Raw genomic sequence first — 27,766 nt, forward strand, 5'->3', positions numbered from 1 at the left:
GGACTCAACGGCCTCGGTGCCGGAGTCGACGGTGTGGCCGCCTGTCTTTGGCGGTCCAGCTGCGGACGCGGCTCTACCCCCGGCACCGGGGGAGCCGGTACCTTCGCGGCAACAACGTCCCGTGTCTTAGCGGTCTTCTTATGGCCCGGAGAGATGGATCGGTGCCGAGGCTCTTTGGGCGGGCGCGGTGCCGACGTCGGTCGGTGCCGAACAGTCTTTTCTGTCGCACCGGTCGAGCCCGCCGGGGCGCTGCGCACCGAAGCGCTCGGTGCCGGGACAGGGCGCGCCGAGGGAGGATCTGGACTCAGAGCCGCCTCCATGAGGAGCTGTCGGAGCCTAAAGTCCCGCTCCTTCCTTGTCCTTGGCTTGAAGGCCTTGCAGATAGGGCACTTATCTGCTGGATGAGTCTCTCCCAGGCACTTCAAGCAGGAGCTATGCGGGTCGCTAGTTGGCATGTGCTTCCCGCAGGATGCGCACGGCTTAAAGCCAGGAGCCTTGGGCATGGGCCCGGCTGTGCGCCGGGGGGAAAAGGGGAAAAACACCCCCTAAACCCCCGATAACAACTTACAACTATATATATATATATATACACTATACTCTAACTACTAACTAACTTGAACAACTATCTATATAACTAAATACAACAAGAACAATGAAAGCTAGGGAGTGTGGAGATCAGCTAAGCCGCGCTCCACAGTTCCAACGACCGTCAGGGGCGGTAAGAAGGAACTGAGGGGGCGCTGGGTCGGCTGGGGTATATATCCAGCGCCATAACGGCGCCACTCTAGGGGGCTCCACAGCCGACCCACCGGGTGTTGCTAGGGTAAAAATCTTCCGACGATCGTGCACGCGGCGCGCACACACCTAACTGGAATGGATATGAGCAAGCACTCGAAGAAGAACTAAAACATTCTTGGAATTTCTAAACATTATAGATACGTGGATAAGGGTGCCTTGGCTGTCTGTCTGGGCTCCTGTGCAGCGGCAGAGATGTTGGCTATCTGTCCTGGGACTCTTCTGAGTCGGACGATGGTTCTGTTGGAAACAGCAGGCCCCAATCCAATGAATGGGGAAGGGGCCTCTCCTGCAACAGGAGCAGCAGCTCATTCTCAGGTGTGGGGATGTCCTGGAGAATAGACAGGTCCGAGAGGAGCAGAGACTGTAGATATGGCAGGAACACGTTCTCTGGTGTCAGGAACGTCTCCGTATGTCCTGGAGTCTATGGGGTGCCCACTGAGACTCCAGAGATACCTGGTTCAGTAGTCAGAGCCAACTGGTTTGCATATTGGTGAGGTGGAAGCAACAGTGCATCCAGAGCTGCAGTTGTAGAGGGACACTCTACACATTCCCGGTACCAAGGTCGCCAGGTGGTAGGGATGGATCCCGCTTCTTCTTTGCCTTACCCTCCAGCCGGGGGGCCTTTGAGGGTGGTTCCGCTGGATCCACAAGCAACAGCTTACCCAACCTGGCATGGCAGAGACGGAATGTGTCTATATGAACAGTCCGATGAGGGGATCTGCTCTTATTCCTATGAGTGTTTCTTACTCTCGTAGTGGGCCTTCGGTGCTGGCAGCTCTGCACCATAGCTCATGCTCAGAGGGGCACTACTGGTCAGTAGAGGCTGCTATACAATGGGTGGGTCGGGGGGAGTCTCCCTGGCCAGGATCAGAGTGCATCCAGGGCCTTACTGACTCTTCCTCAGGAACTTGTGGAGTTGGAGCTCACAGGCCTCTCTAGTTCTGGGCAGGAAGGACTTATAGATGCCGCACTTCACCAAGATGTGCGCCTCGCCCAGACAGTAGAGGCACCGTTGATGGGCGATGCTGATGAAAAAGGAATGAGGGCAGGAGATAGTTCTTGATGCCTGGGATCCTGGGCATAGTCCCTGGATAGCGAGGGGATGTCCCCCTGAACTGGGGAGGGTCTATATTAAACTATGAAAAACAAACTATTTACACAATTATACAACTTCACTCTTCTTTCGATAAGAGAGTTGTTGGAGGAATAGGGGTTTTGACTCAGGCCATGAGATGGTAAGAGGGAACTGGAGTAACATCAAGCTGCACCACCCCATATACCCTTGGTTGGGAGCACAAGGAGACATACTGAGCATGTATGGGTCAATGGACGCTGCTTGGAGAAAACTTTTCGACTCAGTGCATGTGCACCCATGTGTGGAATACACATGGGACCATCACTTGAAGAACAGGTCATTCTGAACCAACCCTGGAAGCAGAGTAGACATAGCCTTGTGTGATCAGGTGAAAGCTTCCATGGGTCTCCAGAGCTGAAGACAGTTCCTAATTGTGGTCCAAGAGCTCTCCTGAATTGCATGTGCCAGACTTGACAGAGTTAAGAATCTGTCTAAGGTAAAGTAGGCCCTGGCTATCAGTGATGCCCCTATAAACTGTATCTTCCGTACAGGGAGTTAACATGGATTTTGTATCTTTACCTGAAGATCCAACTCCTGGTACAGATCAAAGGCTGTGTGGGTGGAAGACAGCACTACTTTGTAGGAAAGTTCCTTGAGTAGTTAGTTGTGAAGGTACAGGAAGACTAGGATTGCTTCTTGTTGCAGGTAAGGACCTTTGAGAACATCCTTAGGGTAAAAAAAAAAAAAAGGCTAAAGGGAAGCACTTGGTATTGGAAATGATCCTGACCTATTGTGACATGTACGTAATTCCTGCAGGATGGGTGTATCTTTATATGGAAATAGGAATCTTGTAGGTTGAGGGCTGAAAACCAATCCCCTTCCTCCAGTGAAGGAATTATAGCTGCCAGAGTCGTCATTGTAAGCTTGAGACTTTACAAACTTGTCTTAGATCCAAGGTCAGTCTCCACACTCTGCCCTTCTTTGGCACAAGGAAATATCTTGAGTAAAACCCTTTGCCCTTGTGAGGAGATGGGACCAGTTCTATCATTCCTAATCAAAGAGAATATTCACTTTTTGTCTCAAAAGCTTAAGAGAGGGGTCCATTAAGGATAGAAAAGGGGGCCGGAAGGGAGGGAGTGATGTAAAATGGATGGTATAGCCTGTTTGTGACCTCTATGACCCACTTGTCTGTAGGGATCCTACACCAATCATGTTGGAAATGGGAAAGAGGGTCTTCAAAGGTGTGGAGGTGAGCAAATGGACAGCTGTAAAACTAGAGGTGTGGGAGGATATGAACCCTTGACCAACTCATCAACACTGTTGCTTTGAAGATGTCTGGGTGGTCGTGGAGGGCAGATGAGTGGCCCTCTCTCTCGGGAATGTATGTCTTTTTCTAGGGGTTTTGGTGGATCTACGGAATTCAGAGAATTTAGAAGGATGCAATCTCTGGGCAGTTGGTGACCTACTAAATCTTCTCTTATTGTATGTATATGCCCAGGGATCTCAAAGGAGCCCTAAAGGCCATCCTGGAGTTGTTACTGACTGCAGGAGATCCAACAGTTTATGCTGTGAATCCTTGACCTCTGAGTGGAATCTGAAGCACGCCAGTTACCCATTTTATGAGGTCTTGAAATTGACAGAAGTCATCAGCTATTGGAAGGGGTTGAGGCATAACTACCTCGACTGGAGAGGAGGATGAAATATATGTTTGAGGGTTGGCCTCCCGCTCCTCAAACATCTCCTGTGAGGGGGCTGGTGGTTGTCGCTGACCAAGAAGGATTGCAGGCAGGAAGCCTGGAGTCTTGGGCACAGTCCGGTACCCAAATGAGGCATTGGAGGGGGGTGGGGTTGTTCCCCCAGGAGACTAATCTAATGCTAAACAGTAAAACTTTTAAAAACTATTAAACTCTTTACAATTAGATTATTCTTGTTCTGTAGAATGAAGCCAAAACTGTGGACACTAAAGGTTCCAACCTGAATCATGCAGTGATGAGAAGGAACTGGAGAGGTGGTCAGACTATCCTGCCCTTTGTTGGAGGAACGAGGGGAGCAAGGCACATGTGCAGACCAACGTAACCCACAGCAGAATACAATAGGGACCATCACTCGAAGAAGGTTGATTTTCAATAAATCTTGGGCACCAGGGAATTTCCAGAAGAGATGTTGTGCCACTTTTAAAAAGGTAAATGGAATAACCCAGGTAATTGTAGGCCTGTCAGCCCGACAATGACCCCAGATAAGATAATGGAGTGGCTGATACAGGACTCAATTAGAAAAAATAAAAGGAGAATAATATAATTACTGCCAATCAACATGGGTTTATGGAAAATAGATCCTGTCAAACTAACCTGATTTTTTTTTTTTTTGAGATTACAAGTTTGATAAAGGATAAAGGTAATATTGTTGATGTAATATACTTAAGATTCTGTAAGGCATTTGACTTGGCATCATATGACTTTTGTTTAAAAACTAGAAAGACAAAATTAACACTGTACACATGAAATGGATTAAAAGCTGGCTGACAGGTCTCAAAATGTAATTATAAAAGGGAAACCAGGTGTGTTTCTGGTGGAGTCCCACAGGGGATCCCATGCTTGCTCCTATGCTATTTAACTCTTGTCAATGACTGGCAAGAAAACAAAATCATCATTGATAACACTTACAAATGAGACAAACTGGGGGAGTGGTAAATAATGAATAAGGCAGGTCACTGATAAAGAGCGATCTGGATCACTTGGAAAGCTAGGATCAAGCAAACAAATTAATGTTTTAAGATGGCTAAATGCAATGTATATATCCAGGAACAAAGAATGTAGGCCGTACTTACAGGATGGGGAACTTTATCCTGGAATCAGTAATTCTGAAAAAGATTGGAGTTCATGGTGGATAATCAGCTGAACATGAGCTCCCAGTGCAATAATGTGACTAAAGGGCTAATGCAATACTGGGATGCATAAAGAATGGAATCTCAAGTAGGAGTGGAGAGGTTATTTTACCTCTATGTTTGGTACTGGTGTGACCGCTGCTGGAACAGTGTGTCCAGTTCTGGTACCCACAATTCAAAAAGGATATTGACAAATTGGAGAGGGTTAAAAGAGCTACGACAATGATTAAAGAGTTAGAAAACATGCTTTATAGTGACAGACTAAGAACATAAGAATGGCCATACTGGGTCAGGCCAATGGTCCATCTAGCCCAGTATCCAGTCTTCCGACACTGGCCAATGCCAGGTGCTTCAGAAGGAATGAACAGAACAGGTAATCAAGTGATCCATCCCGTCATCCACTCCCAGCAGACACTAGGGACACAGTGCATGGGGTTGCATCCATGACCATCTTGGCCAACAGCCACTGATGGACCTATCCTCCATGAACTTATCTAATTCTTTGAACCACATTATACTTTTGGCCTTCACAACATCCCCTGACAAGGAGTTCCACAAGTTGACTGGGCATTGTGTGAAGAAGTACTTCCTTTTGTTTTAAACCTGCTGCTTATTAATTTCATTGGGTGACCCCTGGTTCTTGTCTTACACGAAGCAACAAACAACATTCTTATTCACTTTCTCCATGCCATTCACGATTTTATAGACCTCTATCAGATCCTCTCGGTTGTCTTTTTTCCAAACTGAAAAGTCCCAGTCTTTTTACTCTCTTCATACAGAAGCTGTTCCATACCCCTAATCATTTTTGTTGCCCTTCTCTGTACCTTTCCAATTCTAAAATAGATTTTTGAGATGGGGTGACCAGAATCAAGGAGCTTAATCAACTGAAGATCAACAAAGAAGATTAAGGGGTGACTTGACTACAGTCTATACAGGGAACAAATATTTAATATTGGTCTCTTCAATCTAATAGAGAAAGGTATAACATGATCCAGTGGCTGAAAGCTGAAGCTAGACAAATTCAGACTGGAAATAAGATGTAAATTTTTAATGGTGAGAGTAATTAATCATTGGATCAATTTACCAAAGGTCATGGTGGATTCTCCATTACTGACAATTTTTAAATTAAGATTTAATCTCTCTAAAAGGTATGCTTTAAGAATTATTTTGGGAAAGGTTTATGGCCAGTGTTATACACAAGGTCAGAATAGATGATCACAGTGTTTCCTTCTGGCCTATCACTCCATATATGAACTGCAAGTATGTTCTTCAGTAGAATAACTACACACTTGCTTGTACTCCTAGCATGAAACATGTGTTCTGAATTTTGCCTGTGTCCACTAGTAGGTCCAGTACTTTGGCTATGACTGAGCAGTGCACAACAGAGCTCCACGGGGAGAAGAGGGGTCAGTCTGTAAAAGTGGCTGTGAACTCCCAAATCCTTAGCCAAATTTGCACTTTTCTGGGCACCCAGAATAAATCAGAGCACCCGAGGATTATACTAAAGTACACATGTACGCAGTGTGGTAGCTGTTTTGGTCCCAGGATATTGGAGACACGAGATAGGTGAGGTAATATCTGAAGAACACCTCTGTGTAAGCTTGTTGCTCTCACCAACAGAACTTGGTCCAATAATAGATATTACCTCATTCACCTGGTCTCACTGAAGTACACAGGCTGTTAACAGCCTTAAGGTGTTACTAATGTATCTAGAGATCTGAGGCAAAGAAAAATCCCAGCCATGTCCCCATTTTCCCTTTCTCAAACCTTGACTAGCCACAGATAGTAGGGTAACACAGAAGCAGTCACGTTTGCTCTACATCAGAGGATTCTCCTACAATAGGGTTATCTTACTGTGGCTAGTTATGGTGTGGCATGCAATGGCCAGAATTCACAGAAGCAAGAGATTGGTGGTCAGAGACTGAAAGATTCATAGACTGATATTCATATTAATATATAAAATAAGATTTATACCAACACTTGAGACACAAAATAATTCACTCTGATGTATTTTGAACTATGTCCCTGATAATCCTACATCCGATTAGGAAATGTATGATGTACTATGCAATCAGCATTCATATACCTCTTTACATCTGCAAAGTCATTTTAAAACAGTCAATATTTTCAAGTACAGTTTTTAGAATGCAGGTGGGGAAAGAGAGGTTGCAAAGGTTGATTCCATTTTATAAACATGCTAAAGTTGTAATGAAGTATAGCTAATACCCTTGCTCCAAAACCCTTTTGCGCACATATGATTTGAATCTTTGCCCACCGCTTCAAGAAATGCAATAAAATTTTACTCTAAAACCATATTCCAGTCTATATGAAGAGGATACCAACCTGTACAGTAACTGAAATGCGAGATATTTTGTCCCTTTGTGACTCCTTTGTGCTTTCAATCAGATTTCTGTCAGCAGTCCGTGGGGCTGCACCCACACTCTACTCATCCTTGTGCTCAGGACTGGGAGAGGCAGATTTGCCGCTGCTCCAATTCATTCTCAGTCATGAATTCCAGCAGCAAGAACTCCAAATAGAGGGGAAGGGGAGCACAGGTAGTGGAGCACCCATATGGACAAAACATCTAGAAGAACTCCAGTTACCGTACAAGTAAATAATCTCTCCTCCTCCGACTTATTGTCCCTATAGATGCTCCACTTCAGGTGATTTCCAAGCAGTGCCTTCATTATGCAGGAGGATGCTGAGGAGAAAGTCAGTACAGTTTAGAAAATAGCCTCACCAAGGACTGTATCTGCTCTAGAAACATGAATGCTAGCATAGTGCTGGGGAAAGGTGTGCACAAATGACAAAGCGGCAGCTTTGCAAATGTCTGCAATGGGTACATTAAGTAGGTCTACAGAGAAGAACTGTGCTCTGGTGGAATGGGCCATCATCCTAGGCAGAGGATGCAACTTAGAAGCTTTATAACAAGCTAAGATGCATACTGATACCCACTTTAATAGGGAAATAGGGGCTCCCTTCATCCTCTCTGTGAAGGAGACAGTCTGGGGGAGGATCAAAAGGGTTTAATCCTGTTGAGATAGAAGGCAATCGCTCTTCTCACCACTAGAGTATGGAGGCTGGCTTCTTCCCTTGAAGTATAAGGCTTGGGGTAAAAAAGGTTTACTGAATGTCTTTGTTGATGTGGAAGTCCAATGAGATCTTAGGCAGGAAGCAAGGATGGGGACAGAGTCATTTTGTCTCAGTAGATTAATCGTGTATGGTAGATCAGCCATAAATGTTCCCAATTCCCCTACCCTCCTGGCCAAAGCGATGGCTATGAGAGATGAAGTTTTAAAGGTTAAACGGAGAAAATGACAGCTACCCATGGGTTCAAAAGGTGGTTTCCTTAAAACAGTGAGAACTAGATTAAAGGTCCCAAGGCAGAATGAACCACCAAGGAATAAAACAAAGAAAAACAGTAAGCTAGTCAGGTATACACTGAGACACTCCATCACTAGTCAGAGGAAGCTGAAAAGGAACTGCAGTGGCAACAGGTCCACCCCGCCTTATGTACTCTCAGTCCAGAGCATAAGGAAGCATAGGGTGCAGATGCAAACCTGGGGACATTATTGACAGAAATTGCTGAGCAAAAGTGCACAGGGACACCTAAAGTGGAACACCCACAGGGACAATAACCTGAAGAATAAACAAACAGTGGTTTGAGGCAATAGAGGGAAGGTGCATGCAATAGTCCCCAGAAACCCCAGTCTCAACCAATTCTATCAATTTAAGAGATTTATGTTACATGCGATTTAAAACAGCAGATAATGTATAAGCAAGTACATTGCTAAGAGAGACAGCTTTTTAAAGTTAAATATCTGATGACAGACGGGTCAAATATCAGCACTCAACTCAACCTCTGTATCATGAAGCTATTTATTTATCTTGTGAAGATTGTGATTACTACTTAACTATAATTATCATAAAATACCAGTTCACATCTTTGAATTATTTGTGTAATAACTCATCTTTAAAAACTAGACCCAGATTTTAAATACATTCAGTGATGCCAAAATGGCTGTGAGATTTCTGCTGGTGCCATGGTTTACTGCAGTGGCAGGCCTTCCTGTGAGCAAATGGAAGGTGACGACAGCACACAGAAAGTATGGAAATGGGACAGAAGGGGACAATAAGAACTTATTAAAATACTGGCAGCATGGAAAAGTCAGACTACAATTGAGTTGTGTGTTCACCTAAATATCAAGGGATGTAGGTTGTTTAAGTTATTTTCACATTTGATCTACTGTGAACCAACTTTCAGGTATAAAGAAAAAGCATAGTACAAGTATTTAACATTGTGCAGAAGGTACCAAACTTTTTATGCAGAAACTGGATTCTTGGATCACCTTTAGAAGTTCATTCAGCACTTAATACCAGAATTCTAGAATTGTCTCAATAACAAGGTTAAGAGGACATTCCGTTCATTACCTATTGATAAACCCACAGAACACAAAAGTACCAAGTACATATTTGCTGCAGATTGTCAGTTCCTACTCAATGTGATGTCCCAGTATGCACTCTCAAGGATATCACAGTCAATTGAAGACTGCTGGAAAGGTGAGTTTGTCTATAGGTAAATCCAGTTTCTTCAATGACACTTAATACTTTATATCAGAGGTGAGCAAACTACAGCCTGCAGGCTGGATCTGGCCCGCCAGCTGTTTAAATCCAGCTCTTGAGCTCCCACCGGGGAGCAGGGTCAGGGCCACTCCATGTGGCTCCCAGAAGCAGTGGCATGGCCCCTCTCTGGCACCTATGCGTAGGGACAGCCAGGGGGCTCTGCTCTGCACACTGCCCCAGCAGCTCACATTGACCGGGAACTGCAGCCAATGGGAGGTGCAGGGGCGGTGCCTGCAGACGGGGCAGTGTGCAGAGCCGCCTGCTTGTGCCTCCGTGTAGGACTCAGAGAAGGGACATGCCATTGCTTCCTGGAGCTGGTTGAGGTAAATGCCGCCCGGAGCCTGCACCCCTTCCCGCACCCAACCCCCCTGCCCCAACACTGATCCCCCTCCTGCCCTCAGAACCCCTCAGTCCCAGCCCAGAGCACCCTCTTACACCCCAAACTTCTCATCCCCAGCCCCACCCCAGAGCCTGCACTCCCATCCAGAGCCCGCACCACCCCACCCCCCAACCTGGAGCCCTCTCCCATACCCTGGGCTCCTCATTTCTGGCCCCACCCCAGATCCCACACCCCCAACCAGAGCCCTCACCCCCTCCCACACCCCAACCCCAATTAAGCGAGTATTCATGGCCCACCATACAATTTCTATTCCCAGATGTGGCCCTCGGGCCAAAATGTTTGCCCACCCCTGCTTTATACCCTAAGGCTGTAGTGCACAACTTCTGGGTATGCAGTCCAATCTTTTCTGTGGCCCTCTGGTGATATTTCAGTTCTGCAGAATTTAAACTTTTACTTAAGAATGGTTTCTTCCACATGACTGCAAAGAAAAACTTTGATAATCAAAAGGTTTTCTTCAGATAGGAGATACTCTAGGTGAAAACAAATGCTTTAACACAAGTGTAAGCTACCTTCATTTTTCTCACCAGGTAGTCACTCCAGCATGTAACATTAACAGTTTAAACAACATTTAGTTTACTCCCAACTCATCTTAGCTTAAATATCCAAGCAAATTGGATATAACTAAAACTAGATGAGACCTAGTGAATATGTGTTGTGCAATGTAGGAAACATCCATGTTATTGCCAAGTTTGTGCTGTCTCTGGTGTTAGGCAACATAGCAAGAGCAGACCAAGGGCATAAGAAGCAGAGAATAGAAAGCTCTTGTTGCTAGCTAAGGTGATCTGAGATTTCAGCAGCAATGGGCCTAAGAACAGTCACCATCACGGCTTCCACCCCTACCATCTCTTGGGACCTAGGCTTTCATCACCCTGATACTGAGAAATGTCTTGACCAGGCCAGAGAGGACTTGGATATCACCACCATCTCTACCAAATCCAGCTGAATCCCAACCACCACCTGAAATGAAATGAGATTGGACTTTAACAGCAACAGCAGCTCTAGCTCATCTCAGTTAACTTCTTTTCCCCAAAAGTACAGTTACCACCATCCAAGAGACTATCAAACAAGGAGCTGTTTTCCTTCTAAAACTCTCTCCAGCTAAAGGGAAAACGGGATGTTAAAATAAAAGCCTTAATGTTTTACATTTCAATTACATTAACTGTTTTTCCTTCTTTTCTGTATCTTTAATAAAAGGTTAAAAAGATTTTTAATGGTGTTTGTGCCATGGTACTAAGCAGACTGAGGTCTCTGTATACCAAACCCACTATTTAGTGTTGGACAGTGACAAGGTTATGTTAACACCGTCCGCCCATTTATTCCATCTCACTCAATACCACAGTTCTCAAAAAGTGAGTGACAGTTCTATTTAGAGTGCAAGGATCAAAAATCTTCAAGCTAAGTTTGAGCTTCAGCTAAGAAACTTTCAAGGTAAAACAAGAGTTCTAAGTTATTTGCAGACCTATTTTTCACCTGACCCCAAAGAGATGTCAAATTCAGTTAGAACTGACTGATTTACTAAGCTTCAGTCCAAATGTCATGAAGGAAACAATGAATTTCTATAAATGCTTTCCACGTGACTTATTTAGTTATACAAAAGATCTTCTCTGAAGTACTTATTTATGAAAAAGATCTATGCACTGGAATAAATGAAAATGCCACACACTGAACAACGGACAAGTCTCCATATCATTATGTGCACAACCACTTCTAAGTCAGACATCAAGAATTTGGTTTCAAAGCAGTGCCAGTTTTCCAGTTGATATGCCTTCCCCTGAAGCCCCCAAAGCATACATTCAGTGATGCTGTGCAACTCACACTTATATTTCTTTTTTACTGACTAAATCCTATGTAAAATTATTTACAGCTTTTGGAATCTTGTTAGGTTACCATGAAGTCCTCTATGTTGCAAAGATTCTGCATCAGTGCCCTACATGATAAAATATTTTTCTTTCTGAAGTCAAATACTGGAGAAGAATGAGACTTACCACTGAAGACCACTGGGATAGCTAAGGGGTAGGGGAGGCTGATATAAGCGGAGTGTATACTCATATCACACTGAGAGGCAGCTGGCAATCTGCAGTGGATATGTGCATCACAAGCTTGCAAAAACAAACAGATAAAAAATTAAAATTTCAAGTTACTAGTGTACTGAATGCCTCTTCTAGCCTACCTGGAGACATATAGTACATAATTAAAAAATCCAAATGTGCAGGCTCTCTTTAAATACCCACAAATTCTTCAGTCCAAGATTTATCACTGATTAAGTTAGACAGAGAGGCCTATGGGAGTTCTTCAATCTATCAGACTGTGTCTGAAGTCTAAGATCCAAGTAGTTACCAATTGTTATCCAACTAGTTAGTATTCAAGAGTATCTGAAATTTCAACAAAAGTAACCAATTTGACATCAAGAGGATAAATCAAAATTATAGCAGGTATCCACTGTCCCATAAATATGAGCACAGTAATTATTTAGGAGCTTTATATTAAAAAGTGCTAACATGAACCATTAAAACCTAAGTACAATTATAAAAGTTTACAATGACACCAACCTTAATTCTAAGCTACTGAAAATATTTACATACCTAGTCATGACTGTTTGTCTGTCAGGGCGTACATCTAGTAAGATCTTCATTATTTGAGGTTCAAATCCCATATCCAACATCCTATCAGCCTCATCTAAAACCTGTGCAAAACAAGGTTAGTTCCTATGATTCTTTAGTTAAGTTTTCAGCAAGACACTACACAGTAGACTTTCCTTAAGAGGTATTTCTCACACTCCACCCTTAAAACCCATTTTAGAATCTATTTATTTCCACTCCAAAAACTATTAACTCCTTTTCGAGTTTTCACCATCGAAATTGTTTCTGGTGCTACTCCTTGATGAAAAGGCAAACCTTGCACATGTCTAGACAGGAAAATTCTGAGACAGAAATATACAGGTGCAAATTTTAAAACATGATCTCAGTTTTGGGTCCAACTTTAGATACTTATGGACTGGAGTAGAGTGCAGCACTTCTGGAAAAAAAGTCAGTCTACAGGTACTTAAAATAGTTGATCACTTTCAAAATTCAGTCCTCTGTGCAGGTCTCCCATCTACTGGAAAAGTGGAACTTTACTTAAGTGTCTGGACTGACAACTAAAGTTCAAGGAGAACCATTTTCTCCCTTTGTATGTGATTCAGAAAGATGATGGTTAAGGCCTTTTGATTAACATGCAACATAATTATCAAGTTATTTTCAGCATGGATAGCCTTTTGTTCTATTTCTAGCCAGCACCACATTTATTTTTTAAGGACAGCAAAAGTGCATGAGGCTGAATACAATATTTAGCTGTTAGTGCACTAAAAACTAGCAATTCTTTTCTTTACTACAGAAAGTAAAGAAAAATAAACAAACTTCTCCCGGATGACTTCTCTTCCCCCAAGCAGGCGCCTTCATTCCTATTTTACAATCAAATAAGGCTACTCTCTAGTTCCACTACTATTCTCTTTCTCAGCTGGTCAAAATCCTGGTGATGCTCATCTCTCTCTTTGCTGTCTATTACCATCCTTCCATATTTGGGGTCTGCAAATCCACTATTATTTCTAAACCTGGAGTATAGGCAGGTACTGGCATCAGGGGAGGCATGCTATGATACTTTTCCAGGTGCTCAGGATTGGATCTTCTTAACAGTCCTAGTTTACTCATTAAAGTATTTCATAGGTTTCACCTGGGACAGGGCCAGTTTAAATTGTTATCCCTAGTGATTAACCAGTGTCCTAAGGGTTAAAAGGCCACTGACAATTTGTAAACATGAGAGAACAGAATACCTATAGCAATGGTTCTCAACCTGTGACCCAATCAGCACACAGTTGTGGCCCATGTGACATCTTCAGGGCCATACAGGTAGTATATGTATTGTGTGGATGCGGCCTACATAACAGAGAGCTGCATATGCAGCCCACAACGGTAAATAGGTTGAGAACCACTAACCTATAGTATTAAAAAGATGACTGAACCAAAATAAAAGGGTAATAAGGACATTATGCACTTAAGTAATCTAACAAAATTTCTTACTTAACTTTTTTATGTCCTGAAGTTAGACTGTTAGCTCACTATTTGTCAAAAATGGCCAGGAAGACTTAAGGCTTTCAGTACATACTATTAGCATCACAATAGCTATCTAAAGTTTTTTTTTTTTTCTTCTTCCTTCAAGTGACCTTTAGAAACATGGGCCACAAGCTATTTTTCATTTTAAGAAAACTGATTACATGTACCACGAGTCTAGTTTTCTCAGGGTGGCGTTCAGTGTCTTCAGCAGAGATACTCAGTTAACAGTACTAAGATTTCCAGATTTTAGCCTTAAAAATCTCAATTCAATTAAAATGGTTTTGTTTTTTTAACAAATTAAATAAAGATTTGGTTCAGATTAATCCACCTCCACCCCAATAAGTGCACTACTTTTCAATGTTGACTACTTGCCAAGTATGTTATGCTCTTCAGATTTATGAAGTTGTTCATTTGAAGGTCATTCAGTCTACCAGGAGTAGCAATAACAATATCCACACCTTTGGTAACCATGTTTATCTGTCCTTTTCGGTCCCCACCACCATATATGCAAATACTAAAAAAATAAAAGTTTTCCAGAAGTTGAGGCATATAGATCAATTAAAATCAATCTTTCAAAATTGAAAACAATACCATCACATTGTCCCATAATATTTAAAGAGTATTTTTTTGTATTAAGCTATCAAAAGGAAAGATTATAGTCACAGAATAGATCAAAAAAGCACAAATGATTTATTTACATTTTCTACTTTAAATAAATATTTGTTATTTTACATTATCTGCCACAACTAATGTGTTTAAGTTCAGATACACTAAGTGGGACACAAAGTTTAACAATAAAATTGTCATGGAGAAGTTGACTACATTAAACCACATCGCTAACAATTTGTCACTGAATGTGCTGCTTCAGTTTCTCAACTCATATCCAGACAGGCAGAGAGAGAATCTATCTAAAGCAACCAACAGGTAGCGGGAGGCCAATCTAATGACAAAAGACATGGAGTAGATATGAAAAAGGATTTTAGGTATGAGCATAAGTTACGTGACCACCTATTACAGCACATAGAAGCATTATCAGAGAAGGAAATACATAACGTTTACAGAGTTAACCTAGCAGCGAACAAGGGAATTAGAATTCTTCGGGTACCACAGCACCTTAGCATTCACACATTTCAACATATGAGAAGAGATTCTGAAGTAAACTGCAAGACGAACTACTGACGGAATGTGGAGCATGCACAGTATCCTATTTTATAAAGAATAAATGAAATAATTATAATTTTGTTTCACCTCTGGAGGAACAGGTGGTGGAGCCTGGATGTCAATTCAGAACTACTAAGAGGTACAAAGGTGGTCAAGAGAGAATAACAGATAGCAATCTGAAGCCACAGACTGGATAAAGGAAGAAAAGAAAGAAAGATGGAGAAATATGGCCTCAAAGACTCAAGCCAGAAGGAAAAAGCTGTAAATATAAAAGGTATAAATTAAGGACCTCTTTAGACTTTACACCAACAACAAAATATCTTGCCTTCAGAATACACAGGAGAAAGAGTTCAGTCAGTCAATGGAAAGCTCAAATATTGACCAAGTACTGAAATGGAGCCCAGAGGAAAAGACAAGGAGTCCTATTTAGTGACTTCATAATGAAGAATATGGCAGACATAGAATCATAGAAGATTAGGGTTGGAAGAGACCTCAGGAGGTCATCTCGTCCAACCCCCTGCTCAAAGCAGGACCAATACCAACTAAATCATCCCAGGCAGGGCTTTGTCAAGCTGGGCCTGAAAAACCTCTAAAGATGGAGATTCCACTACCTCTCTAGGTAACTCATTCCAGTGAGTCACCACTCTCCTAGTGAAATAGTATTTCTTAATATCCAACCTAGACCTCCCGCACTGCAACTTGAGAGCATTGCTCCTTGTTCTGTCATCTGCCACCACTGAGAACAGCCTAGCTCCATCTTCTTTGGAACCCCCGTTCAGGTAGTTGAAGGCTGCTATCAAATCTCCCCTCACTTTTCTTTTCTACAGACTAACGAAGCCCAGTTCCCTCAGCTTCTCCACATAAGTCATGTGCCCCACCCCCCTAATCATTTTCATTGCCCTCCGCTGGACTCTCTACAATTGGTCCACATCCTTTCTGTAGTGGGGGCCCCAAAACTGGATGCAATTCTCCAGATGTGGCCTCACCAATGCTGAATAGAGGGAAATAATCACTTCCCTCGATCTGCTGGCAATGCTCCTATTAATGCAGCCCAATATGCCGTTGGCCTTCTTGGCAACAAGGGCACACTATGACTCATTCAGCTTCTCGTCCACTGTAATCCCCAGGTCCTTTTCTGCAGAACTGCCGCTTAGCCAGTCAGTTCCCAGCCTGTAGCAGTGCACAGGATTCTTCTGTCCTAAGTGCAGGACTCTGTACTTGTCCTTGTTGAACCTCATCAGATTTCTTTTGGCCCAATCCTCCCATTTGTCTAGGTCACTCTGGATCATATCCCTACCCTCCAGTGTATCTACTTCTTCCTCCAGCTTAGTGTCATCCGCAGACTTGCTAAGGGTGCAATCCATCCCATCATCCAGATCATTAATGAAGATGTTGAACAAAACCGGCCCCAGGACCGACCCCTGGGGCACTCCACTTGATACCGGCTGCCAACTAGACATCGAGCTGTTGATCACTACCCGTTGAGCCTGATGGTCTAGCCAGCTTTCTATCCGCCTTATAGTCCATTCATCCAATCCATACTTCTCCCACAGTATTCTTGCCAGCAAGTTGAAGATCATATCAAAAGCTTTGCTTAAGTCAAGGTATATCACAGGGGTAGGCAACCTATGGCACGTGTGCCAAAGGCGGTACGTGAGCTGATTTTCAGTGGCACTCACACTGCCCGGGTCCTGGCCACCGGTCTGGGGGACTCTGCATTTTAATTTAATTTTAAATGAAGCTTCTTAAACATTTTTAAAACCTTATTTACTTTACATACAATAGTTTAGTTATATATTATAGACTTATAGAAAGAGACCTTCTAAAAACGTTAAAATGTATTACTGGCACGCAAAACCTTAAATCAGAGTGAATAAATGAAGACTCGGCACACCACTTCTGAAAGGTTGCCGACCCCTGGTATATCATGTCCACCCCTTTTCCCACAGAGCCAGTTATGTCATCATAGAAGGCAATCTATGGCCCAAACAAAGTGGACAACACGTATGCTGCCTTCTATTGACAGAACAAATAGAATACCAGATATCTTAAAGGCTACAGGATAATTCAGTTTTTTTGCATTTGTTATAACGCTTTAGCATTTTAGTGACAGGACTTGCTGTAATACAAGACTTCTGCCAACATTTGTGTCTTTAATATTAAGAAACTGGTGAGAAGAAAGATTACCTTTTAATTCCTTTGTATGTATACTTTGAACACTCTGCCTCCACTTGAAGAGCTAGTTCTCGAGTGGGAGCGAGGACCAACATACCTGGCCCACCACGCTGATCTCTTGGGCTTTAAGATAGAAGTAAACAAAATTTAAAAAAATGCTTCATACAGTAGTTCTATTAGGCTACAGAAAAACAGGATATTGAGTACACCCACATTAGATATTAAAATGTTTTAATGCAATATTGCTCTAGAGTTTCTCAATATACTGCCACATTGTGTTATTCAGACAGATCAGGGCTACCAGTTTTTTAAACCAATACAGTTAATTTTACAACTATTGATTGCACTCTTTTTCAAGTTGTGTTTTAATGCCAATTTAGAGTAAAAAAAAACAAAACAAAAAAAACACTTAGCAAGGCAATACAAAACTCAAAGTTTCGCTCCATCAAGCCCTTACATTGGTTGTGAATCCAAATGAATGAATCCAGGCATTAAATAAGCTAATGTCTTCCCAGTACCAGTCTGTGCTATACCAATGAGATCAATTCCTTGAAGTATGATTGGCCAAGCCTGTGACTGAAATAAAGCAACGTAAGTGCTAAACATATGGATTGCAAATTTCTCTTTAAAATATGAAACTTACCAGAACTGATACCACACAGTACCTGAATTGGCGTAGGATTCTCAAAGCCAACTTTTCTGATATTTGCCATAACATCAGGATAATATTGAAATGCATCTTCAAATTTACAAACAGGATTGGGAACATGGCGCTTCTCACCCTCTTTCAAGTCATCACAAATGATATTATTATTTTCTTTTCTGTATACAATTTAAAAATATTAATGTAGTAGCTTGAAAAATCAAATAATTTTAAAACCAAAACAGAAAAATATTCTAGAAATTGAAGAAAACTGTGTGGCCTGTAAGAAATGAGTACAGATTTCTTGGGAAAAAGAGAGCCATGACCACTCTTATGTTCACAAAGGGTGTTACTTGGGAGACACCCTTCCACATCCTTCAGTTCTCACTTTTGGATATTCCCCTCCACAATTAATTAGATGCTCTAAATGGATATGACTATGCATACATCTGACCTTGATTGCACTCTACCTGAGGGAACTATACATTTGCTGAGAACATTCGTGTCCTATTGCAATCCAAAAGTCATTGGAGAGTGCCACTGACTAGTTTTAAATGGCATCCTATCTAGGCCTTCAACAGAATAGTGGTTATGACAGTGTAGGTCCATAGCACTCCATACGAACGAAACAACCACAAAGGTAACAAATTTAGAGTAAAACAAAAGCATAAGAGAACAACCTATGCCATATTAACAAACAGAAAGGTCTACAGTTTCTAAGGATATGCAACCTACTTTAACAGGCTTTATAGCACACTCAAGCACCGAGATATTTAAAGGGACTATTTTTTAAAAAAATAGGTATCAATGGTTTGTCTTAGTTTTTTTTTTTTCCTCTTCCCAGCCTAAATACAAGATTCCATTCAACCAACATCTTTGCTTCAACCAGGGAAGAGGAAGAAAAAAGCACTTTCAATCTCCCCCTTTCCCTCAGTTATACTTATTTTAAAAGGTAATGAACAAAATTACAGAAATATTAATTATGGATAAGCATATAGAAGATGAGAAGAAAGAAGAGGAAACACTACAGAATATTTTTACTCGCCCATAGCTGTTGTCTCATACATTCTCTTTTCTTATCCTATGAAAAGTTCCATACAGCATGGAAAATTGGCAAGTAAAAGCATGCGCACATACTTCCAAAAGACAATAACTAGAATCCCAGTTCAGATTACAGGTTATATTTCCTAACAGAGAGAGAGACATATGTTAGAGACACTGATAAAGCTGCTGGGGCAGCACACGTGGAAAAATTATAGTAGCCAGGGCAGCAAGGGAGGGCTGTAAAATCCATTACTACTACTGGAGAGAGAATACTAGAGTTAACAAAAGGTGATTGAAAAGTAGGATGCTCTGTGTACTTGATTCAAAGTGATTGGAACTTAGTGATTAACCAGGTTGGAACTTACCAGGATCTATGGGCAAGGACAGGGTAGGATGGCAGTGAATCGAAGTTCTAACTGCTTGGAAGATGTCTGAGTAAGGCTTCGATGAAAAAAAGGGGAGTTCAGGAGGCATTTAAGCTGGACACAATGTTCAGAAGATTATAGCTTGAAGGAATTAATAAACTCCAATCCACTATCGCACAATATGCTCAATTCCAGTAGGTAGATACACTGAAGGGTTTTGTGCACCAACTACACTGCCAAACCATCTTTTTGTAATATGACAGGAGAGATTCTGAATTTAAGGGGGGGAAAAAAAAAGACTGTGGCTGTCATAACTATAAAGGGAAGGGTAACAGCTCTCTGTGTACAGAGACTTCAAATCCTTTTACCTGTAAAGGGTTAAGAAGCTCGGGTAACCTGGCTGACACCTGACCCCAAGGACCAATAAGGGGACAAGATACTTTCAAATCTTGGGGGGAGGGGGGAAAGGCTTTTGTTTTGTGTCCTTTGTTTAAGGGGTGGTTCGCTCTGGGGACTGAGAGGAACCAGACATCAATCCAGGTTCTCCCCATCTTTCTAAACAAGTCTCTCCTATTTTAAACTTGTAAGTAAAAAGCCAGGCAAGGCGTCTTAGATTTACTTTGTTTTCTCAACTTGTAAATGTACCTTTTACCAGAGGGTTTATCTTTGTTTGCTGTACTTTGAACCTAAGACAGAGGGGGGTCCTCTGAGCTCTTTAAGTTTGATTACCCTGTAAAGCTATTTTCCATACTGATTTTACAGAGATGATTTTTACCTTTTTCTTTAATTAAAAGCCTTCTTTTTAAGAACCAGATTGATTTCTCCTTGTTTTAAGATCCAAGGGGGTTTGGATATGTATTCACCAGGAGTTGGTGAAAGGAGGGTGGGAGGAAGGAGGGGGGATGGTTAATTTCTCCTTGTTTTAAGATCCAAGGGGGTTTGGATCTGTGTTCACCAGGGAATTGGTGAAAGGTTTCTCAAGGCTTCCCAGGGAGGGAATTCTTGAGATGGTGGCAGCGGACCAAAGCTAAGCTGGTAGATAAGCTTAGAAGTTTTCATGCAGGCCCCTACATTTGTACCCTAAAGTTCAAAGTGGGGATACAGCCTTGACAATGGCCATTTGCCTTTTACAGAGTTTACTGCTACCATTTGCTACCAGCTTGAAAAAGCAGTCTGCTTGCATAATGCTCAACCCATGTTGGATAAAAATCAATGATTTAATTTTCAAAAAATTGATATTTTAAAATTTTTAATTAAATAAGTTTTTTTTTAAATAAAAGAAGCCTATTTAAAATTAAAATTGTAATTGACAACCTATGCTAAGGCCTAAACTTACTATGATGTATTAAAATCATTTAAATTAAACAAAAAAATTTAAGCAGTTCATTTGCTGCCAAGTTTTAAAGAAAATCAAACCCATGACTGGTGGAAGGCACTGGCTAAGCACTTGCCTCCAGAGCTTGTTGAAGTGCTAAACCAGCTTTTGACAGTAGTAACTTCTTCTGCATGAGAGACAGTTTTCTTAATTTCAGACCAGTTAAGTTCAATGAGTTAAGTAAAGAACCCAACTGGGAGTTGAAAAACAGGAAAGTTTGTTTTTGTCTTCCAATCTATGAATAAAAGCTATGTGTGAGAGAATGAGATCTGCTAATCCTAAAAATTTTGAAGGACCTGGTGATCAGAGACAATTAGTTCAATTCACTAACTACAGATAATACTTTTGTTTAATAAATGAGTTTTAAATGCAAAGCATGTCTTGATGAACTTTCTTCTTACGTATCCAACATGTTTAAGGTAGTTTTATTGAATAAAAAAATAAAAAATTGTTTTTGTGCATTTTAATTGAAGAATAATTTCCAGCCAAATAGAGCGTGACACAATCAGTAAAAAATTAATCCAGTAAATAGAAACCGCATCATTTATCATTGTCCAACATAATAGAGAATCTGAATAAATATAAGATAAACTATATAACTGCTTAAGTGCGTAAGGATATAGTGTTTCGTCCTGGTTAGCAAAAAGCCACACCAAATTTAGCAAAAATATATTTTAATGGTTACCAACCAACGAGAACCAATCTTTCTTCATGAAAATAACTGATGCACACAAACAATGCAAAACATAATGAAAACTGATATTTAAATCAAGGATTCCTGCCTGCTGATTTAAATCATTATTAAAATTGGTGATTTAAATCGCTTTGATTTAAAAATCAATTCACCCTGGCTCCAGCCCAAATAAAAATAAATTTTTTGTAGATTAACAGTTTAACATTTATACAACCCCTATGTAACAATAAAAGAATTTACCATTCCAAAACAAGCAGTTACTTATACAAAGATCTTACCGCAACTTTTCAACTTCTTCTTGTGGCATGGAAGCAATCTTTTGTGATTCTTTGTAAAAGTTTCTCTCAATTGGAGGCAAATCTTAAACAATTAGGGAAAAAAGCAAGCTTTTAGAAAAATTAAATTTTCCAAATTGGTGAGAGACGTGTTTATTGAGAATTACAACATATAGTTACTGGTAGAAGCCTGCCAAAATTATGATCAGGATTTAAGATGGAAGAGCCCAAAACCCACATAACATGGTGAATCCTCACATCACTCCCCAGTAAAAAAATTATTATAAGTAGTGTGAAGATTCCTTGTTGGAAGCATGTATACAACTAAAAGCTGAAGAAGAGATAAAACCCAATTTTTTTTAAAGTATTTGCTAAATAATCCACCTCACCAAATTTTCATTCTAAGCTAATTGGAATTATTCCATTAACAGAGATCATATGATGCAGACAGTTATACTTTAGAAAATTACAGAGCCTAAGCAGTTATATTTAATTGAATCTAAAGAGAGTAAGAGTCTACCAGGAATTATTAATTCAGACAGTGAAAAATACACATTCATTTCAACACAGACAGACGTGGATCTAAAAATATTCTATTCTGCATTTTAAAAATCTGTAACAGGCTATCAAGACTTTATATTCAAGACTAGCACACTACACTTTTTCAAAGCCTGTATACTAACCTGCCCACTTCATAGCTTCATATTTAGCTTTATTTTCTCGAAGAGATGCCCAGTTAATCACTGATTTCTGTGGGACATTTCCAGACTTGACAAGATCACGATGACTTTCAGTGGAATAACTAGTGCCAAAATCCTGGTGTTGGAGGGAACCTGTTGGGAAACAGTAGCTCTGCTTTATTTTTAACAAACAAAACCTTTTCCATTTGAATTCTGAAGAGATGTTATGTTTAAATAGAAATTTCTTTCTTGGGGCTTATTGTTAGAGGCCTGGTTTGATCTCCAGATCCAATCTTATTATAGACCAGAAAGATCTACAAAAACTGTGTGGATGCATTGTTGGGAAAAAGGAGAGAAAGAGTGCTTTCAGCAATTTCTGGCTACTTAAGGAGTAGTACTGTCAGGTTCTAAAGGGAACTCCAAGCAGCTCTCTCAACTAGAAGGAAGGCATGCTGTGATATGGGTTCTTCAGGGACTGGGTGTAAATTGGGGGAAAATGGGAGGTAAATTCTCAGAGCCCCAAGAATCAAGCAGAAAACTATTTTCAACAACTGTAAGGAGAGAAGGGGTATTTCTACAGCACAAGATGATAATATAAAAGTTAAAACACACATACCAAATGCATAGATAGTACAGTACATTTAAAAGAGATTCATTAAATTAGGCTCTCTCAGAAAGCAGATTTAACCATGACACAAAGGCAATACATACTACATGTGATGACAGTGATTAAGTGAGTCCCAATGATAAACTGGGACAGCACAGGAGGAAATGTAGTGGTGTGCCTCATTCTCATGCTGCTCTGGTCTGTTTGTGCATCTAAATAGCAGCTTTCAGCTCCCCCTTAGCTATGATACGTTCAGAAAGTATATTAAGATATCCACTATTGAGTATTCCTAGCTGCAGCTTTGCTCCTTCCTCAAAGATACCTGCTAGTCCACCATGCTAGGCATCTCACAGCTGCCCCTGCCACAGTGGTACAATCCATGCTCCATTCCTCCTCTCTTGGAAATGTGGAACCTAACTCTCAGTTCTGAGTTTTAATTCCTTTCTTCCCTTTTAGTGCCTTAGTCCAGATCTGAAGACATATACATGGTCCTTGCCCCAAAGGGCTTTCAATACAAATAGACCAAACAAATAATAATAGACAACACAAGCAAAATGTAGTCATTGCTTAAGTATCCCTACAACATATACAGTAACAATACCCACACTTTATTATGTGCAAACTTTTTTTTGACAAAGTTCTCTCTCTGTGGTACAGCATATATACAGAGGCATATTGTACATGTTAAAATGTTAAGTACAAGTCAAATGTTATAAGAGAACATGAGTCAAAGACCCAACAATTTCCCCATGGTAAATTTCTTACCTTTCTCAGTCCTGTCTCCAGGGTAATTTTGGCCATACCTCTTAACAAGATCATCTATCAACATTTTGGCTTTGTTCTGTGTATCATTACTGCCAAAAATCTTTACTTCAGCTTCATATGTTCCTCTTATAACCTAAATTTAGAAAGCCTAATTAAATTTTTATATAGCACAAGCTTCATATACTAGAATATACACAGGTATCCCACTCCTTGATTTTTTCTTTATGCAGTCTCAATTTCTCTGCCTAACATAGGCCCTACGGTGTGCTACCCAAAAGGACTTAGACATCATAATGCCTAATTTTTGGGCACCTAGAAAAGTCACAAGAACACTGCAATCCACAAAGACACAGTTAAGTGCATCAGCTTCCCTATACAATGAATGGAGAGAGCTAAACGCCTAAGAGTATGTATACACTTAAGGCAGTGGTTCCCAAACAGGGGTTTGTGAAATGTTAGAGGGTTCTCAGGGAAAAAATTCCCTAATGGTGGACAGAGCTGTCCCTAGGACAGCACCGGGCGGGCAGCCCGGAGCCCCTGGACTTCCAAGAGCTAAGCAGATCAAAGCAAGCATATCTATCACACTGAGGAGATTTAAACTTCAAGCCTCCTTATAAGAAATGGAAAGGGAGGTGGATATTTGTTGCTGTTTTTAAAATTAATAGGCAGCCAGTATATTATGAAGAACAAGTTTAAGCTTTGGTGTAACGTGCGTTTTTGTCTGGACTGCTCAAGACCTGAATGCTCGCGTAGGAAGAACAATTTGAGTTGGCTTCTTAAATACCTTGGTGGGAGTTCTGTGGATTGCAGTGGAGACAAATCTAGCATTTAGGTGCTTAAATCTGGGGTTTAGGCTGGCACCTAAGTATCTTTGTGGCTCTGAGCCTTGTGTTACATTAAAAAAAAAAAAAAGGAAAATTCTGTATGTTCTTAACATTTAAAAAAAAAAAAAGTAAGAACATACAAAATTTTCCTTTTTTTTTTTTTAATATAAAGAAAACCCTACATCACCAAACTGTTGTCTTACACCCCAAGCAAACTATGTTCACATCCTAGTTCTGTTTAGTTACTCTCCATGTATACAGGGACTAGGAGAATGTAAAGGCATCACATGCAACCTCAAGATAAAGAAATGACAGATGAAAGGAGAGAATCGCTCATATCAGTGGAGCAATCACTGGAATATATAGAAGCGGCAAGTCCTGGAGAGAGTACGGAGCAATAACCTCTTGACAAAATGTAGTGCACTTTACCTGTATTTTAGAACCTGAAGAATCCTCAAGTTCTCTTATTTTAGTTCCAGCCCGACCTGTTACAAAATGCACTGTAGATATTATACAAATCCTGATCACAGACCAACTTGTGCCAAAAGTTGGAAATAAACTACTGTTAATCATTATTTACACAGTCATCAAATAAGAAAGCATTTAACAAGAAATCGTGGCTTGAAAAACGTAGAAAAAAATAGATGGCTTATTTATGATCATTCGAAACCAAGACAGAAAAAAGTGCAAGGGCGGGGGGGGGGGAACCCCACTGAGAAATCATGGTACCAGGGAGATAATTCAGGTTCCTTCCCTGGCCAGCAAGACTTTTGTCCCCATCTCCCCCTCTTCCAGCTAAAAGGCACGCTCACACATCCACTGGGGCTGACCAACAGAACCTGAGTGAGCCTTTTATGGTGAACCCCTCCCATGCAGCAGTGGTGAAAGTGGGCCAGTATAGCATACTAGTAAGAAGTGGCTACCGGTACCGGGCCTCTACACAGCCCGTTAACACCACTGCCCCCTCGCCCCCAGGGCCGCAGAGGGGGAGTGTGGGCAAAAGGGACAGCTGCCCTGGGGCCCTGCAATTTAATTTGGCAGCGACTGGAGCTGGGGGCCCTTTAAATCACTGCTGGAGCCCCGGGTGGTGCTGAAGGGGTGGCTGGGGGAGGCTGACCCCCCAGCCCCTCTCCTTCTGCCCAAGCCCCCGTACCGATAAGACTTCTAAGTTATTTTCACCCCTGCCATGCAGGCAAGCAATCGTCCCCTCAAGGTGATCAAATGGAAAATCAGGCAAGCAGCTACCGTGCACACATCCTGGTCTCCCCAAGCTACTGTGCATTCGTCGGGGAGAGAGGCACTGCAGAATGTGTGCGGCCCCCCCTGCCTCAGCAGGGACGAGGGCCAACGAGAGATCTAAGGGGCCAAGCAGGTACCCTAGCCAGTCCCCATCAACACCCTCCACCTCAGCAGCCCACTAAGTGCCTTGAGCTTGTCTGGCAGGGGTGGAGATTGGGAAGGCATAGGGAGTGTTTGCCCCCCTCCCAACCAAGGGCAACACATGGGTGGGTACGCAGAGTCATACGCCCTCCTCCCCCAGATTTCTACCTTCCATTTAGCACAGAGGTTTTCAAACTATGTGAGCACAGAGGAACACTGAGACAGACCTGCACAGCATGTCTCAGTGAGGGGAGCCAGGAGGGGAGGGTGGCGCCCCCCCATGTTCCTCCATGCCCTTGGGGCAGGGGCACACCCCACAATTTGAAAACCTCTATGCTAAATGAGAAGCAGAAATCAGGGGAGGGGGGGCACAAGACCTTCACACGCTCCCTGACGTTGCCTCTGTCCCCCCCCAGATGCAGAAATCAAACTATGCCTATGTCATGCCCACCCCCCTGGCACGCCTCATAGCCCCCCCGCTCGGAACGACTCGGGTCTACCAGTGCCAGAGGCAGGCACTCGGGCAGGGCCCGGTAGTTACCGATGATGGTCCCGATCATGGCGTTGTCCAGGTGGAAGCAGAGCGGCACCCCCAAGCCCCGACCCCTGGGGGGGCCGCGGGGCCGATATTCCAGAGGGCCGGACAGCCAGGGATCCCGGGGTGCGTGCAACGGGAACGGCCGCGAATCCTCCAGCCTCCTACAGCCGCCCTGGGAGCCGTTGCCTCTCCGGGCCGACCTCTTCTCCTGGTCCTCAGCCCAGGGCCCGGTGGCTCCGCTTCGCCCTCCGCCGCCCACCGGGGACGCTGGGCTCCTCCGGCCCTGGGCGGGGGCCATCGCCGGCTGCCACTCCGGCAGCGGGGGCGCTGGCGGCCGGCTCCCGGAGCGGAACTCCTCGTCGCTGTCCGCTTCCCAGTCCGACATGGCAACGCCGGGTGCCCAGTGAACGAGAAGGGGCCTGTCGGGCTCGCGCTACCTAGCGCGTGCTCTCCAACCGTCACCACGCGCGTGCAGAGCCCCGCCCAACAGTTTTTGGCCGGGAAGCGCTCTGATTGGCCACAGCATTTCGCCTGTACGAAATGATTGGCTGGCTAGCCTGGGCCACTGTGGCCTCTGGAAGCGATGGGCATTCTGCCGGGGGGGAGGAGGGGCCACGCCCTGGGGCTCGGCTGCCAGCAGCGGAGCTGAGGTTTGGCTACGCCTCAGCGCATCCCTCCCGCGGGTTTTGCCCCCCACAGTCAGGGAGCCCAGAACGTCCCAGCAGCCTGCTCGTGGGGTGACGCAGGAGGGAGGAGCAAGGACTCAGTGCGCAGGGTCCCCCCTCCCTCCTGCCCGCGGCAATCAGCTGGCTTGCGGCCTTCAGGAGGGAGTGGGGAGGAGCGAGGACTGGGTGGGCAGGCTCCCCACCATCCCTCCCAAACGCCGCAAACGAGCTGATTGCCGCGGGCAGGAGGGAGGGGGGACCCTGCAGCTAAGGAAGAGAAAGACTGCCTTCTTCGCAGCGCCTGTGGCCAAGTCAGGAGACAGGGGCTATGAGAAGACAGACAGCATAGGGTGCTGGGGGGGGGGTCAGACAGGTGCTCATAAGGGCTAGTGGGGGAGGACAGACTGGGGCAGGCGCTGAATGGGAGTGGAGACACAGGGCCACAGTGGGGAGGGAGGTGCAGAGACTCATGGGGATGGGGGAGGGCGTACAGGGAGACAGAGACGGGGGAGTGTCTGCATGGGGGCACAGACACATGGGGAGGGGGTACAGGGAGACATAGGGGCAGGGGAGTGGTTGGGTGGGGGCACAGAGACCCGTGGGGATGGGGTACACGGATACAGGGATAGGGGGTGGCTGGGTGGGGGCACAGAGACACATGGGGACAGGAGCAGATGTGCCTGACTGCATGGGAGAGGCTAGGGGTC

At 43.0% G+C, this 27,766-nt stretch overlaps 1 protein-coding gene across 1 annotated transcript in view; it reads right to left on the reverse strand.

The window, feature by feature from the left end:
• The window catches only part of DDX43 (DEAD-box helicase 43), a 63,923-nt gene extending 37,144 nt beyond the window's left edge, over nt 1-26,779 (reverse strand). Inside the window, exons 1-10 of the mRNA XM_026652981.1 lie at nt 26,398-26,779; nt 24,906-24,976; nt 23,653-23,785; nt 22,284-22,433; nt 21,604-21,685; nt 17,870-18,026; nt 17,662-17,780; nt 17,217-17,327; nt 14,241-14,382; nt 12,363-12,463 (exon numbers count right to left, since the gene is read on the reverse strand). Of these exons, the coding sequence (XP_026508766.1) occupies nt 12,363-12,463; nt 14,241-14,382; nt 17,217-17,327; nt 17,662-17,780; nt 17,870-18,026; nt 21,604-21,685; nt 22,284-22,433; nt 23,653-23,785; nt 24,906-24,976; nt 26,398-26,779 (1,448 nt within the window). The remainder of the gene's footprint in view (nt 1-12,362; nt 12,464-14,240; nt 14,383-17,216; nt 17,328-17,661; nt 17,781-17,869; nt 18,027-21,603; nt 21,686-22,283; nt 22,434-23,652; nt 23,786-24,905; nt 24,977-26,397) is intronic.
• Between the last annotated feature and the right edge of the window lie 987 nt (nt 26,780-27,766).

Source organism: Terrapene carolina, unplaced genomic scaffold (genome assembly GCF_002925995.2).
Source record: "Terrapene carolina triunguis isolate 2854851 unplaced genomic scaffold, T_m_triunguis-2.0 Scaffold42, whole genome shotgun sequence".
Lineage (NCBI taxonomy): Eukaryota > Metazoa > Chordata > Testudines > Emydidae > Terrapene > Terrapene triunguis.